Source organism: Panulirus ornatus, chromosome 40 (assembly GCF_036320965.1).
Source record: "Panulirus ornatus isolate Po-2019 chromosome 40, ASM3632096v1, whole genome shotgun sequence".
Lineage (NCBI taxonomy): Eukaryota > Metazoa > Arthropoda > Malacostraca > Decapoda > Palinuridae > Panulirus > Panulirus ornatus.
The window spans coordinates 16984395-17001240 of record NC_092263.1 but is presented as its reverse complement, the minus strand read 5'-3'; the positions used below and the strand labels follow the sequence as shown (position 1 = coordinate 17001240).

At 41.8% G+C, this 16846-nt stretch overlaps 1 protein-coding gene across 1 annotated transcript in view; it reads right to left on the bottom strand.

Moving 5' to 3' along the window:
- The window catches only part of LOC139761485 (uncharacterized), a 419732-nt gene that overhangs the window by 275281 nt on the left and 127605 nt on the right, over positions 1-16846 (bottom strand). The window contains 1 exon segment of the mRNA XM_071685744.1: positions 2333-2465. Within this exon segment, the coding sequence (XP_071541845.1) occupies positions 2333-2465 (133 nt within the window).

Sequence of the window (16846 nt, the reverse complement as noted above, 5' to 3'; positions counted from 1 at the left end):
CATATCCCATTTTCATTCATATATGACTTAATATCTATGTAGCTTATTCAAAAACCTCTATCCCTATATCACCTCACTAATGTACATTACTAAATCTTTTCCTAAAAGGGATCAGTCATTTTCCATGATTACCCTTTTCAACTTCTTACTCCATACTGCTGTTTTCATGTCTTTATTTCCTTTCAGTTTTTTGATGAACTTACATTTTCAGAGTACACTGATTACCACTGCACAAGAGACTGGAAAAAAATAGAGCCATATCCTGGCACAATCACAATCTCTTTCTGCATAACTGCCGATCTATTCAGTATGATGAAGTTCTACACTTGTGTACCATCTCCTGTACTTTCTCTATAATGATACAATCCTTAAAATCTTTATGTACTGACAGCGTTAATAATTTTCACCCATTACCACTCTGATCCTTTAAAACTACTTCCATACATCTATTCTGATAATTTTCTCACTTAGATTCATTGGAAAAGAGACTTGTGTGAAGAAATACCAGGAGGAATTGAGTATAGAAAGGCAAGAGGTGAAAGTAAATATAGCTAATGGAGTGGGTGAGGAATGGGAGGTATTCAGAGAAGCAGTACTGGCATAAGTGATGGATGCACATGGCATATGAAAGGTGGGGAGATTAAAATGGGTAGTGTGTGGTGGGATGAAGAGGCACAATTGCTAATCAAAAAGGAAAGAGATGTTTGGGTGGTGCTTACAGGGAAGGAGTGTAAATGATTAGGGAATATATATGAAAGAGTGGCATGAGGTCTAGAGGAGGGTGCAGGGGTTAAAAAAGATGGCAAAAGAGTTGGGTGAGTGAGTATCATTAAACTTTAAAGAAAAGAAGCCTTGGGGGAGAGGGGTAAGGAATAATGGTGAAGGGGGCAAAGGGGGAAGTGGTAACAAGTAAAGTAGTGATGAAGTGAGGAGATGGAAAGAGTATCTGGAAGGATTGTTGAATGAGGTTGAGGGTACAAGGAGAAGCAGGAGACCAAATTGGAGGTGGAAGAATGGAGTGAATAAGATTTTGAGTGATCGGAGCCTGAACATACAGGAGGGTAAGAGGCATGCAAGGAATAGAACGAATTGGAACGATTGGTATACCAGGGTCGACGTGCTGTCAATGGACTAAACCAAGGCATGTGAAATATTTGGGGTAAACCATGGAAAGGTTTGTGGGGCCTGGATGTGGATAGGGAGTTGTGGTTTCAGCGCCTTTTTGTCTGTTTTCCTGGCTCTACCTTGATGAAGCAGGGGGTAGCGATGGTTTCCTGTGGGGTAGGGTGGTGCCAGGGATGGATTGAAGGCAGGCAAGTATGAATATGTACATGTGTATATATGTACATGTCTGCGTATGTGTATGTATATGTATTCATATATGTATTAGTTGATAGGTATATGTATGTATATGTACATGTATGGATGTTTATGTATATATATGTGTATATGAGTGGATGGGTCATTCTTGGTCAATTTCCTGGCGCTACCTCGCTGACATGGGAAATGGTGATCAAGTATGATGAATGATGAATGGAAGATGTTTTGGCAGTAGGTTACTAATGTGCAAAAAACAAGAGATCAAATAGGAACACTGATGAAGGATGTAAAAGGGGAAGTTGTAACAAGTAGTGAACAAGTGGGGAGGACATGAAGTGAGTACTTGGAAGTATTGTTGAATGTGATGATAGAATGGCAGATGTGGAGTGTTTGGGTCAGGTTGGTATGTGAAATGAGAGTAATGGAGAGTGGTTTAGTGAAGAAAGAAGTGGAGGTGAAAGCCTTATGAATGATCAAATGGGCAATGCAGCTGGAGTGGATGGTATTGCTTTTGATTTTATTAAGAAACTGGGTGACTGTCTTGCTTACTGGCTAGCTAGGATTTTCAGTGTATGTAAGGATCATGATAAGGTAAGAGGATTTGCAGAAGGCATGTATAGTGCCATTGTAAAAAGGCAAGGGGGATAAAGGTAAGTGTACAAACTACTGAGGTATAAATCTGTTGAGTGTACTTTATTAATCATGATAGCTAGAGGATGGATGTGAGCGAATGCAGCCTTTCTTCGTCTGTTCCTGGTGAGACCTCACTAATGTGGGAAATTGTGATCAAATATGAAAGAAAAAGAGAAAATGGAATATGAAATGGAATAATAAATATGTTGGTAAGGTGATGCAACTAAATGTCAAGTGTGGAAATACTTGATATATTTGAATGAAAAGATGATAAGGAAATTTTCTTAGGTTCAAATGGAAAATGATGGAGAAGACTACTTTGAAATTTTTCTCCATTACATATCGACATAAAATCTATGACATCACACTGCCTCATTACCTTGGTTAACTTCTTCTTGTTCCAAAAGTCTTTGGATCCTGCTAAAAAAACCTGGGGTACTGGTGGCACATGGAATAAGAGCTAGATAAGCTGCAACCCGAACCTCAACCTTTTCACTGGCATCTTCCAAGATCTGTGGAGCAAAATCAGTGATATGTACACAACTATGAAAGGCACATGGACAGAAATGGAAAATCTATAAAAATTAATATTAAGAGCTTAATCTATGAGAGACAATTATATGAATAGTTATCAAATGCACTATCATCATGTGGAAAAGTTAAAACAAAGAATATCATAAGATTTTGAGCCTTAGGTTTGCAGTACAACTGGGTTAATTTTTGAAAATGTTCTATGCTATCCTGCTTTGGTGGGAGATTTTGTATCCAACCAATTGGATCTCATTTCAGAGGAGTCCATGTGTCACTGCTACTGAATGTAGCACAACTTTGGAGCTGCCAGAGCCCCTGTATGGGAGGTGCTGGGGTACTAGCCCAAAACTATTGTATAATAATAATGAGGAGGTAATAACAAGTAGTGGTGATGTGAGAAGGAGATGAAGTGAGTATTTTGAAGGTTTGTTGAATGTGTTTGAGGATGGTGTAGCAGGTATAGGGTGTTTTGGTTGAGGTAGTGTGCAAAGTGAGAGGGTTAGGGAGAAGGGTTTGGTAAACAGAGAAGAGGTAGTGAAAGCTTTAAGGAAGATGAAAGCCAGAAAGGTGGCGTTGCAGTGGAATTTATTAAAAAGGGTGGTTACTGTATTGATGACTGGTTGGTAAGGATATTCAATGTATGTAAGCTTCATGGTGAGGTGCCTGATGATTGGCAGAATGCATGCACAGTGCTATTGTACAAAGGCAGAGGGTATAAAGTTGAGTCTTTACAGAAGTATAGGTTTGTTGAGTACCCCTGGGAAATTCTATGGGATGGTATTGATTGAGAGGGTGAAGGCATGTACAGAGCATCAGATTGGGAAGAGCAGTGTGGTTTCAGAAATGGTAGATGATGTGTGGATCAGGTGCTTGCTTTGAAGAATGTATGTGAGAAATACTTAGAAAAACAAATGGATTTGTATGTGGTATTTATGGATCTGGAGAAGGCATATGATAGAGTTAATAAAGATGCTCTGTGGAAGGTATTAAGAGTATATGGTGAGGGAGGTAAGATGCTTGTAGCAGTGAAAAGTTTTTATCAAGGATGTAAGGCATGTGTACGAGTAGGAAGAGAGGAAAGTGATTGGTTCTCAGTAATTGTTGGTTTGCAGCAGGGGTGCGTGATGTCTCCTTTTTCTTTTAAACTATTCGCCATTTCCCGCGTTAGTGAGGTAGCATTAAGAACAGAGGACTGGGCCTTTGTGGAATATCCTCACCTGGCCCAACTCTGTTCCTTCTTTTGGAAAAAAAAAAAAAGAAATTAAAATTAAATTAAATTAATGTACCAGCAAATTGAAGGTGGAAGGATTGGTGAAAATGATTTTGAGTGATCAGGGCCTGAACATACAGGAGGGTGAAAGGCATGCAAGAAATAGAGTGAATTGAAATGATATGGTATATTGGAAAAAAAAAAAGCGTGATGTCTCTATGGTCATTTAATTTGTTTATGGATGGGGTTTTTAGGGAGGTGAATGCAAGAGTTTTGGAGAGAGAGGCAAGTATGCAGTCTGATGTGGATATAAGGGCTTGGGAAGTGAGTCAGTTGTTGTTCACTGATGATACTGTGCTAGTGGCTGATTCGGGTGAGAAACTGCAGAGGTTGGTGACTGAGTTTGGTAAAGTCAGTGAAAGAAGAAAGCTAAGAGTAAATGTGAATAAGAGCAAGGTGATTAGGTTTAGTAGGGTTGAGGGACAAGTTAATTGGGAGGTAAGTTTGAGCGGAGAAAAACTGGAGGGACTGAAGTGTTTTATATATCTGGGAGTGGATTTAGCAGCGGATGGAACCATGGAAGCATGAGCGAGTCACAGGGAGGGGGAGGAGGCAAAGGTACCGGGAGCATAGAAGAATGTGTGGAAGGGGAGAACGTTATCTCAGAGAGCAAAAATGGGAATGTTTGAAGGAATCGTGGTTCACAAATAGTGGTTCCACCAATATTATATGGTTGTGAGGCATGGGCTATAGAAAGGGTTGTGTGGAGGAGGGAGGATGTGTTGGAAATGAGATGTCTGAGGACAATATGTGGTGTGAGGTGGTTTGATTGAGTAAGGATTGAAAGGGTAAGAGAGATGCGTGGAAATAAAAAGAGTGTGGTTGAGAGAGCAGAGGAAGGTGTTTTGAGATAGTTTGGTCACATGGAGAGAATGAGTGAGGAAAGATTGACAAAGAGGATATATGTGTCAGAGGTGAAGGGAACGAGGAGAAGTGGGAGAGCAAATTGGAGGTGGAAGGATGGAGTGAAAATGATTTTGAGTGATCAGGGCCTGAACATACAGGAGGGTGAAAGGCGTGCAAGAAATAGAGTGAATTGAAATGATGTGGTATATTGGAGTTGATGTGCTGTCAATGGATTGAACCAGGACATGTGAAGCATGTGGAGTAAACCATAGAAAGTTTTGTGGGGCCTGGATGTGGAAGGGAGGTGTGGTTTCAGTGCATTACACATGACAGCTAGAGACTGAGTGTGGACGAATGTGCCTTTGTTGTCCTTTCCTAGCACTACCTCGCATGCACGCAGGGGGAGACGGGGGGCCATTTCATGTGTGGCAGGGTGGTGATGGGAATGGATGAGGGCAGCAAGTATGAATATGTACATGTGTATATATGTCTGTATATATGTATATGTGTAAGTAAACGTTGAAATGTATAAATATGTATATGTGCGTATGTGGTCGTGTATGTATATACATGTGTATGTGGGTGGGTTGGGCCATTCTTTCATCTGTTTCCTTGCGCTACCTCGCTAAAACGGGAGACAACAACAAAGTAAAACAATAATGATTATAATAATAATAATATTGATAATAATAATCCCTGGGGATAGGGGAGAAAGAATACTTCCCATGCATTCCTCACCTGTCGTAGAAGGCGACTAAAGGGGACGGGAGCGGGGGGGGCTAGAAACCCTCCCCTCCTTGTATTTTAACTTTCTAAATGGGGAACAGAAGAAGGAGTCACACAGGGAGTGCTCATCCTCCTCGAAAGCTCAGACTGGGGTGTCTAAATGTGTGTGGATGTAACCATGATGAGAAAAAAGGAGAGATAGGTAGTATGTTTGAGGAAAGGAACCTGGATGTTTTGGCTCTGAGTGAAACGAAACTCAAGGGTAAAGAGGAAGAGTGGTTTGGGAATGTCTTGGGAGTAAAGTCAGGGGTTAGTGAGAGGACAAGAGCAAGGGAAGGAGTAGCACTACTCCTGAAACACGAGTGGTGGGAGTATGTGGTAGAGTGTAAGAAAGTAAACTCTAGATTGATATGGGTAAAACTGAAAGTGGATGGAGTGAGATGGGTGATTATTGTTGCATATGCACCTGGGCATGAGAAGAAAGATCGTGACAGGCAATTGTTTTGGGAGCAGCTGAGTGAGTGTGGTAGTAGTTTTGATGCACGAGACCGGGTTATAGTGAAGGGTGATATGAATGCAAAGGTGAGTACTCTGGCAGTTGAGGGAATAATTGGTGTACATGAGGTGTTTAGTGTTGTAAATGGAAATGGTGAAGAGCTTGTAGATTTATGTGCTGGAAAAGGACTGGTGATTGGGAATACCTGGTTTAAAAAAAAAGATATACATAAGTATGTAAGTAGGAGAGATGGCCAGAGAGCATTATTGGATTACGTGTTAATTGATAGGTGTGCGAAAGAGAGACTTTTGGATGTTAATGTGCTGAGAGGTGCAACTGGAGGGACATCTGACCATTATCTTGTGGAGGCGAATGTGAAGATATGTAGAGGTTTTCAGAAAAGAAGAGAGAATGTTGGGGTAAAGAGAGTGGTGAGAGTAAGTGAGTTTGGGAAGGAGACTTGTGTGAGGAAGTACCAGGAGAGATTGAGTACAGAATGGAAAAAGGTGAGAGCAAAGGACACAAGGGGAGTGGGGGAGGAATGGGATGTATTTAGAAAAGCAGTGATGGCTTGTGCAAAAGATGCGTGTGGCAGGAGAAGTGTGGGAGGTGGGCAGATTAGAAAGGGTTGTGAGTGGTGGGATGAAAAAATAAGATTGTTTGTGAAAGACAAGAGAGAGGCATTTGGACAATTTTTGCAGGGAAATAATGCAAATGACTGGGAGATGTATAAAAGAAAGAGGCAGGAGGTCAAGAGAAAGGTGCAAGAGGCGAAAAAGAGGGCAAATGAGAGTTGGGGTGAGAGAGTATCATTAAATTTTAGGGAGAATATAAAGATGTTCTGGAAGGAGGTAAATAAAGTGCGTAAGACAAGGGAACAAATGGGAACATCAGTGATGGGGGCTAATGGGGAGGTTATAACAAGTAGTGGTGATGTGAGAGGGAGATGGAGTGAGTATTTTGAAGGTTTGTTGAATGTGTTTGATGATAGAGTGACAGATATAGGGTGTTTAGGTCGAGGTGGTGTGCAAAGTGAGAAGGTTAGGTTAGAGAGAATGATTTGGTAAACAGAGAGGAGGAAGTAAAAGCTTAGCAGAAGATGAAAGCCAGCAAGGCAGCAGGTTTGGATGGTATTGCAGTGGTATTTATTAAAAAAGGGGGTGACTGTATTATTGACTGGTTGGTAAGGTTATTTAATGTATGTATGACTCATGGTGAGGTGTCTGAGGACTGGCAGAATGCTTGCATAGTGCCATTGTACAAAGGCAAAGGGGATAAGAGTGAGTGCTCAAATTACAGAGGTATAAGTTTTTTGAGTATTCCTGGGAAATTATATGGGAGGGTATTGACGGAGAGGGTGAAGGCATGTACAGAGCATCAGATTGGGGAAGAGCAGTATGGTTTCAGAAGTGGTAGAGGATGTCTGGAGCAGGTGTTTGCTTTGAAAAATGTATGTGAGAAATACTTAGAAAAGCAAATGGATTTGTATGTAGCATTTATGGATCTGGAGAAGGCATATGACAGTTGATAGAGATGCCCTGTGGAAGGTATTAAGAATATATGGTGTAGGATGTAAGTTGTTTGAAGCAGCGAAAAGTTTTTATCGAGGATGTAAGGCATGAGTACGTGTAGGAAGAGAGGAAAGTGAATGTTGGTTTGTGGCAGGGGTGTGTGGTGTCTCCATGGTTGTTTAATTTGTTTATGGATGGGGTTGTTAGGGAGGTGAATACAAGTTTTGGAAAAAGGGGCAAGTCTGCAGTCTGTTATGCATGAGAGAGCTTGGAAAGTGAGTCAGTTGTTGTTCACTGATGATACAACACTGATGGCTGATTCATGTGAGAAACTGCAGAAGCTGGTGACTGAGTTTGGAAAAGTGTGTGAAAGAAGAAAGCTGAGAGTTAATGTGAATAAGAGCAAGGTTATTAGGTACAGTAGGGTTGAGGGACAAGTCAATTGGGAGGTAAGTTTGAATGGAGAAAAACTGGAGGAAGTGAAGTGTTTTAGATATCTGGGAGTGGATCTGGCAGCGGATGGAACCATGGAAGCGGAAGTGAATCACAGGGTGTGAGAGAGGGCAAAAGTTCTGGGAGCGTTGAAAAGCGTGTGGAAGTCAAGAACGTTATCTTGGAAGGCAAAAATGGGTATGTTTGATGGAATAGTGGTTCTAACAATGTTATATGGTTGCAAGGCATGGGCTATAGATAGAGCTGTGCGGAGGAGGAAAGGTATGTTGGAAATGAGATGTTTGAGGACAATATGTGGTGTGAGGAGGTTTGATCAAGTAAGTAATGAAAGGGTAAGAGAGATGTGTGGTAATAAAAAGAGTGTGGTTGAGAGAGCAGAAGAGGGTGTTTTGAAATGGTTTGGTCACATGGAGAGAATGAGTGAGGAAAGATTGACAAAGAGGATTATGTGTCAGAGGTGGGGGAAACAGGAGAAGTGGGAGACAAATTGGAGGTGGAAGGGATGGATGAAAAGATTTTGGTGATGGGCCTGAACATCGGGGGGGGAAAAGGCTGCAAGAAAATAGAGTGAATTGAAAGTGGGGTATATGGGTTGAGTGCTGTAAATGGATTAAACCGGGGAGGGAAAGCTTTGGGGTAAACCCATAAAAAGTTTTTGGGGCCTGGATGTGGAAGGGGGGTTGGTTTCGTGCATTAACATACAGCTAAGAGGAGTGGGGACGAATTCCCCTTGTTGCCCTTTCCCTGCCTACCTGCACCAGGGGGGGAGGGGGGCCTTTTCATGTGTGGCAGGGTGGTGAGGAAGGGATAGGGCAGAAGTTGAATATGTACATGTGTAATTTTGTCTTTTATATTATAGGGTAAAAACGTTGAAATGTATATTTTGTATAGTGCATGTGGCGTGATGTATTTACATGTGTTGTGGGGGGGTTGGGCCATTCTTTCTCTGTTTCCTTGCGCTACCTCGCAAAAACGGGAGACACAAAAAGTAAAAAAATAAATTATAATAATAATATATTATAATAATAATCTGGGGGTGGGGGAGGAAATTCCCCGGGGCCCTAAATGTGTGAAGGGAAAAAGGAAAGCGGGGGGGTAGGAAATATTTTTTTTTAACTTTTAAATGGGGAAAACGAAGGAAGGGGAGTCCCGGGGAGGTATTTCCTAAAAATAGATGGGGCAAATTGTGTGTGGGTTGATGAGAAAAAAGGAGAGAAGGTGTTGTTGGGAAAAGGGAATGGATGTTTGGGGCTTGAGTGAAAGAACCAAAGGGAAAAAGGGGAAAGGTGGTTTGGGAATGTCTTGGGAGTAAGTAGGGGTTAGTGAGAGGAAAGGCAAGGGAAGAGTAGCACTACTCCTGAAACACGAGTGGTGGGAGTATGTGGTAGAGTGTAAGAAAGTAAACTCTAGATTGATATGGGTAAAACTGAAAGTGGATGGAGTGAGATGGGTGATTATTGTTGCATATGCACCTGGGCATGAGAAGAAAGATCGTGACAGGCAATTGTTTTGGGAGCAGCTGAGTGAGTGTGGTAGTAGTTTTGATGCACGAGACCGGGTTATAGTGAAGGGTGATATGAATGCAAAGGTGAGTACTCTGGCAGTTGAGGGAATAATTGGTGTACATGAGGTGTTTAGTGTTGTAAATGGAAATGGTGAAGAGCTTGTAGATTTATGTGCTGGAAAAGGACTGGTGATTGGGAATACCTGGTTTAAAAAAAAAGATATACATAAGTATGTAAGTAGGAGAGATGGCCAGAGAGCATTATTGGATTACGTGTTAATTGATAGGTGTGCGAAAGAGAGACTTTTGGATGTTAATGTGCTGAGAGGTGCAACTGGAGGGACATCTGACCATTATCTTGTGGAGGCGAATGTGAAGATATGTAGAGGTTTTCAGAAAAGAAGAGAGAATGTTGGGGTAAAGAGAGTGGTGAGAGTAAGTGAGTTTGGGAAGGAGACTTGTGTGAGGAAGTACCAGGAGAGATTGAGTACAGAATGGAAAAAGGTGAGAGCAAAGGACACAAGGGGAGTGGGGGAGGAATGGGATGTATTTAGAAAAGCAGTGATGGCTTGTGCAAAAGATGCGTGTGGCAGGAGAAGTGTGGGAGGTGGGCAGATTAGAAAGGGTTGTGAGTGGTGGGATGAAAAAATAAGATTGTTTGTGAAAGACAAGAGAGAGGCATTTGGACAATTTTTGCAGGGAAATAATGCAAATGACTGGGAGATGTATAAAAGAAAGAGGCAGGAGGTCAAGAGAAAGGTGCAAGAGGCGAAAAAGAGGGCAAATGAGAGTTGGGGTGAGAGAGTATCATTAAATTTTAGGGAGAATATAAAGATGTTCTGGAAGGAGGTAAATAAAGTGCGTAAGACAAGGGAACAAATGGGAACATCAGTGATGGGGGCTAATGGGGAGGTTATAACAAGTAGTGGTGATGTGAGAGGGAGATGGAGTGAGTATTTTGAAGGTTTGTTGAATGTGTTTGATGATAGAGTGACAGATATAGGGTGTTTAGGTCGAGGTGGTGTGCAAAGTGAGAAGGTTAGGTTAGAGAGAATGATTTGGTAAACAGAGAGGAGGAAGTAAAAGCTTAGCAGAAGATGAAAGCCAGCAAGGCAGCAGGTTTGGATGGTATTGCAGTGGTATTTATTAAAAAAGGGGGTGACTGTATTATTGACTGGTTGGTAAGGTTATTTAATGTATGTATGACTCATGGTGAGGTGTCTGAGGACTGGCAGAATGCTTGCATAGTGCCATTGTACAAAGGCAAAGGGGATAAGAGTGAGTGCTCAAATTACAGAGGTATAAGTTTTTTGAGTATTCCTGGGAAATTATATGGGAGGGTATTGACGGAGAGGGTGAAGGCATGTACAGAGCATCAGATTGGGGAAGAGCAGTATGGTTTCAGAAGTGGTAGAGGATGTCTGGAGCAGGTGTTTGCTTTGAAAAATGTATGTGAGAAATACTTAGAAAAGCAAATGGATTTGTATGTAGCATTTATGGATCTGGAGAAGGCATATGACAGTTGATAGAGATGCCCTGTGGAAGGTATTAAGAATATATGGTGTAGGATGTAAGTTGTTTGAAGCAGCGAAAAGTTTTTATCGAGGATGTAAGGCATGAGTACGTGTAGGAAGAGAGGAAAGTGAATGTTGGTTTGTGGCAGGGGTGTGTGGTGTCTCCATGGTTATTTAATTTGTTTATGGATGGGGTTGTTAGGGAGGTGAATACAAGTTTTGGAAAAAGGGGCAAGTCTGCAGTCTGTTATGCATGAGAGAGCTTGGAAAGTGAGTCAGTTGTTGTTCACTGATGATACAACACTGATGGCTGATTCATGTGAGAAACTGCAGAAGCTGGTGACTGAGTTTGGAAAAGTGTGTGAAAGAAGAAAGCTGAGAGTTAATGTGAATAAGAGCAAGGTTATTAGGTACAGTAGGGTTGAGGGACAAGTCAATTGGGAGGTAAGTTTGAATGGAGAAAAACTGGAGGAAGTGAAGTGTTTTAGATATCTGGGAGTGGATCTGGCAGCGGATGGAACCATGGAAGCGGAAGTGAATCACAGGGTGTGAGAGAGGGCAAAAGTTCTGGGAGCGTTGAAAAGCGTGTGGAAGTCAAGAACGTTATCTTGGAAGGCAAAAATGGGTATGTTTGATGGAATAGTGGTTCTAACAATGTTATATGGTTGCAAGGCATGGGCTATAGATAGAGCTGTGCGGAGGAGGAAAGGTATGTTGGAAATGAGATGTTTGAGGACAATATGTGGTGTGAGGAGGTTTGATCAAGTAAGTAATGAAAGGGTAAGAGAGATGTGTGGTAATAAAAAGAGTGTGGTTGAGAGAGCAGAAGAGGGTGTTTTGAAATGGTTTGGTCACATGGAGAGAATGAGTGAGGAAAGATTGACAAAGAGGATATATGTGTCAGAGGTGGAGGGATCAAGGAGAAGTGGGAGACCAAACTGGAGGTGGAAAGATGGACTGAAAAAGATTTTGAGTGATTGGGGCCTGAACATGCAGGAGGGTGAGGGGCATGCAAGGAATAGAGTGAATTGGAACGATGTGGTATACTAGGGTTGACGTGCTGTCAATGGATTGAACCAGGGCATGTGAAGCATCTGGGGTAAACCATGGAAAGTTTTGTGATGCCTGGATGTGGAAAGGGAGCTGTGGTTTCGGTGCATTATACATAACAGCTAGAGAGTGAGTGTGAACGAATGTGGCCCTTGTTGTCTTTTCCTAGCTCTACCTTGCACACATGTTGGGGGAGGGGGTTTTCATTTCATGTGTGGCAGGGTGGTGACAGGAATGAATAAGGGCAGACAGTTTGAATTATGTACATGTGTATATATGTATATGTCTGTGTGTATATATATATGTATACGCTGAGATGTATATGTATGTATATGTGCATGTGCAGACGTGTATGTATATACATGTGTATGTGGGTGGGTTGGGCCATTCTTTCGTCTGTTTCCTTGCGCTACCTCGCTAACGCAGGAGACAGCGATAAAGTATAATAATAATAAAAAATAATAATAATAATAATAATAATAAGTGGATCATAGGGTGGGGGAGGGGGTGAAAATTCTGGGGGCCTTGAAGAATGTGTGGAAGTCGAGAACATTATCTCGGAAAGCAAAAATGGGTATGTTTGAAGGAATAGTGGTTCCAACAATGTTGTATGGTTGCGAGGCGTGGGCTATGGATAGAGTTGTGCGCAGGAGGATGGATGTGCTGGAAATGAGATGTTTGAGGACAATGTGTGGTGTGAGGTGGTTTGATCGAGTAAGTAACGTAAGGGTAAGAGAGATGTGTGGAAATAAAAAGAGCGTAGTTGAGAGAGCAGAAGAGGGTGTTTTGAAGTGGTTTGGGCACATGGAGAGGATGAGTGAGGAAAGATTGACCAAGAGGATATATGTGTCGGAGGTGGAGGGAACAAGGAGAAGAGGGAGACCAAATTGGAGGTGGAAAGATGGAGTGAAAAAGATTTTGTGTGATCGGGGCCTGAACATGCAGGAGGGTGAAAGGAGGGCAAAGAATAAAGTGAATTGGATCGATGTGGTATACCGGGGTTGACGTGCTGTCAGTGGATTGAATCAAGGCATGTGAAGCGTCTGGGGTAAACCATGGAAAGCTGTGTAGGTATGTATATTTGCGTGTGTGGACGTATGTATATACATGTGTATGGGGGGGGGGGTTGGGCCATTTCTTTCGTCTGTTTCCTTGCGCTACCTCGCAAACGCGGGAGACAGCGACAAAGTATAATAAATATAAATAAAATAATAATAATAATAATAATAATAATAAGAGATAGGTAGTATGTTTGAGGAAAGGAACCTGGACGTTTTGGCTCTGAGTGAAACGAAGCTCAAGGGTAAAGGGGAAGAGTGGTTTGGGAATGTCTTGGGAGTAAAGTCAGGGGTTAGTGAGAGGACAAGAGCAAGGGAAGGAGTATCAGTACTCCTGAAACAGGAGTTGTGGGAGTATGTGATAGAATGTAAGAAAGTAAATTCTCGATTAATATGGGTAAAACTGAAAGTTGATGGAGAGAGATGGGTGATTATTGGTGCATATGCACCTGGGCATGAGAAGAAAGATCATGACAGGCAAGTGTTTTGGGAGCAGCTGAATGAGTGTGTTAGTGGTTTTGATGCACGAGACCGGGTTATAGTGATGGGTGATTTGAATGCAAAGGTGAGTAATGTGGCAGTTGAGGGAATAATTGGTATACATGGGGTGTTCAGTGTTGTAAATGGAAATGGTGAAGAGCTTGTAGATTTATGTGCTGAAAAAGGACTGGTGATTGGGAATACCTGGTTTAAAAAGCCAGATATACATAAGTATACGTATGTAAGTAGGAGAGATGGCCAGAGAGCGTCACTGGATTACGGGTTAATTGACAGGCGCGCGAAAGAGAGACTTTTGGACGTTAATGTGCTGAGAGGTGCAACTGGAGGGATGTCTGATCATTATCTTGTGGAGGCTAAGGTTAAGATTTGTATGGGTTTTCAGAAAAGAAGAGTGAATGTTGGGGTGAAGAGGGTGGTGAGAGTAAGTGAGCTTGGGAAGGAGACTTGTGTGAGGAAGTACCAGGAGAGACTGAGTACAGAATGGAAAATGGTGAGAACAATGGAAGTAAGGGGAGTGGGGGAGGAATGGGATGTATTTGGGGAATCAGTGATGGATTGCGCAAAAGATGCTTGTGGCATGAGACGCATGGGAGGTGGGTTGATTAGAAAGGGTAGTGAGTGGTGGGATGAAGAAGTAAGATTATTAGTGAAAGAGAAGAGAGAGGCATTTGGACGATTTTTGCATAGAAAAAATGCAATTGAGTGGGGGATGTATAAAAGAAAGAGACAGGAGGTCAAGAGAAAGGTGCAAGAGGTGAAAAAGAGGGCAAATGAGAGTTGGGGTGAGAGAGTATCATTAAATTTTAGGGAGAATAAAAAGATGTTCTGGAAGGAGGTAAATAAAGTGCGTAAGACATGGGAGCAAATGGGAACTTCAGTGAAGGGCGCTAATGGGGAGGTGATAACAAGTAGTGGTGATGTGAGAAGGAGATGGAGTGAGTATTTTGAAGGTTTGTTGAATGTGTTTGATGATAGAGTGGCAGATATAGGGTATTCTGGTCGAGGTGGTGTGCAAAGTGAGAGGGTTAGGGAAAATGATTTGGTAAACAGAGAAGAGGTAGTAAAAGCTTTGCGGAAGATGAAAGCCGGCAAGGCAGCAGGTTTGGATGGTATTGCAGTGGAATCTATTAAAAAAGGGGGTGACTGTATTGTTGACTGGTTGGTAAGGTTATTTATTGTATGTATGACTCATGGTGAGGTGCCTGAGGATTGGCGGAATGCTTGTATAGTGCCATTGTACAAAGGCAAAGGGGATAAGATTGAGTGCTCAAATTACAGAGGTATAAGTCTGTTGAGTATTCCTGGTAAATTATATGGGAGGGTATTGATTAAAAGGGTGAAGGCATGTACAGAGCATCAGATTGGGGAAGAGCAGTGTGGTTTCAGAAGTGGTAGAGGATGTGTGGATCAGGTGTTTGCTTTGAAGAATGTATGTGAGAAATACTTAGAAAAGCAAATGGATTTGTATGTAGCATTTATGGATCTGGAGAAGGCATATGATAGAGTTGATAGAGATGCTCTGTGGAAGGTATTAAGAATATATGGTGTGGGAGGCAAGTTGTTAGAAGCAGTGAAAAGTTTTTATCGAGGATGTAAGGCATGTGCACGTGTAGGAAGAGAGGAAAGTGATTGGTTCTCAGTGAATGTAGGTTTGCGGCAGGGGTGTGTGATGTCTCCATGGTTGTTTAATTTGTTTATGGATGGGGTTGTTAGGGAGATGAATGCAAGAGTTTTGGAAAGAGGGACAAGTATGAAGTCTGTTGTGGATGAGAGAGCTTGGGAAGTGAGTCAGTTGTTATTCGCTGATGATACAGCGCTGATGGCTGATTCATGTGAGAAACTGCTGAAGCTGGTGACTGAATTTCTTTGGTGGATGACTGTGCTGTTGAGCAGTTGGTTCGAATTTTAGAAATATAAGTATGGATCATGGTTAGGTGCCCGAGGATTGGCAGAATGTATATATAGTGCCATGGTATATGAGCAAAGTTGAAAAAGGTGACTGTTCAAACTACAAAGGAATAAGTTTGTTGAATATACCTGGGACATCATATGGGAGGATATTGACTTAGAGGGTGAAGGCATGTACAAAGCATCTTTATGAGGCATTTATGGATGTGGAGAGGGTATATGATAGGGCTGATAGAGATGCTTTGTGGACGATCTTAAGAATATATGGTGAGGATTTTAAGCTGCTAGAAGCAGAGAAGTTTTTGTCAAGAGTGTAGGGCATATGTACAAGCAGGAAGAGAGGGGAGTGACTGGTTCCCAGAGAAGGTTGGTCTGCAGCAAGGGTATGTGATGTCACCATGAATGCTTAATTTGTTAATGGATGAGGTGGTTAGCAAAGTAAATGCAACAGTTTTAGAGAAAAGGGCAAGTATGCAGTCTGTTGGGGATGAGAGGGCTTGGGAAGTGAGTCAGGTGTTGTTTGTCGATATACAGCACTGTTGGCTGATTTGAGTGAGAAACTAAAAGTTGGTGCCTGAGTTTGGTAGAGTGTGTGAAAGGAAAAAGTTGAAAGTAAATGTGAATAAAAGCAAGTTTACTAGGTTCAGCCAGGTTAAGGGACAAGTTACTTGGGATGCATGTTTGAATGGAGAAAGATTGGAGGAAGTGAAGTGTTTTAGATATCTGAGAAAGACAATGGCAGCAAACGGAAGCATGGATGCAGAAATGAGTTATAGGGTCAGGGAGAGAGCAAAGGTTCTGTGAGCAATGAAGAATGTGTGTTAAGAGAGAATGTTATCTTGGAGAACAAAAATGGGTATGTTTGAAGGAATTAGAGTTCCAACAATATTACATGTTTTTACTCCCACATATCTCCCTTATCCTTTCATTACATATCCAATCAAACCACCTCACACCACTTCTTGATCTTACACATTTCATTTCCAACACATCCATCATCCTCGGCATAACCATCTCTGTAGGCAATGCTCTTCAATCATATAATATTGTTGGAACTACTAATCCTTCAAACATATCCATTTTTGCCCAGTGAGATAACATTTTCTCTTTCCACACATATCTTTTATACTTGACTGTCATTTCCCATTAGCGAGGTAGCGCCAGGAACAGATGAAGAAAGACACATACATACACACACACCTACAAACGTATCCTTATCATACCTGATTGTAAGTTGACCCTGATGTATAACATCCTTCCAATTTACTCTATTCCTTGCATGCCTCTCATCCTCCTGTATGTTCAGGCCCAATCACTCAAAATCTTTTTTATTCCATCCATCCACTTCCAATTTGGTCTTCCAATTCTCCTTGTTCCCTCAATCTCTGACACATATATCCTCTATGTCAATCTTTCCTCACTCATTCTCTCTATACGTCCAAACCATTTCAACGCACCTTCTTCTACTCTCTCAACCACAATCTTTTTATTTCCACACATCCCTCTTACCCTTTCATTACTTACT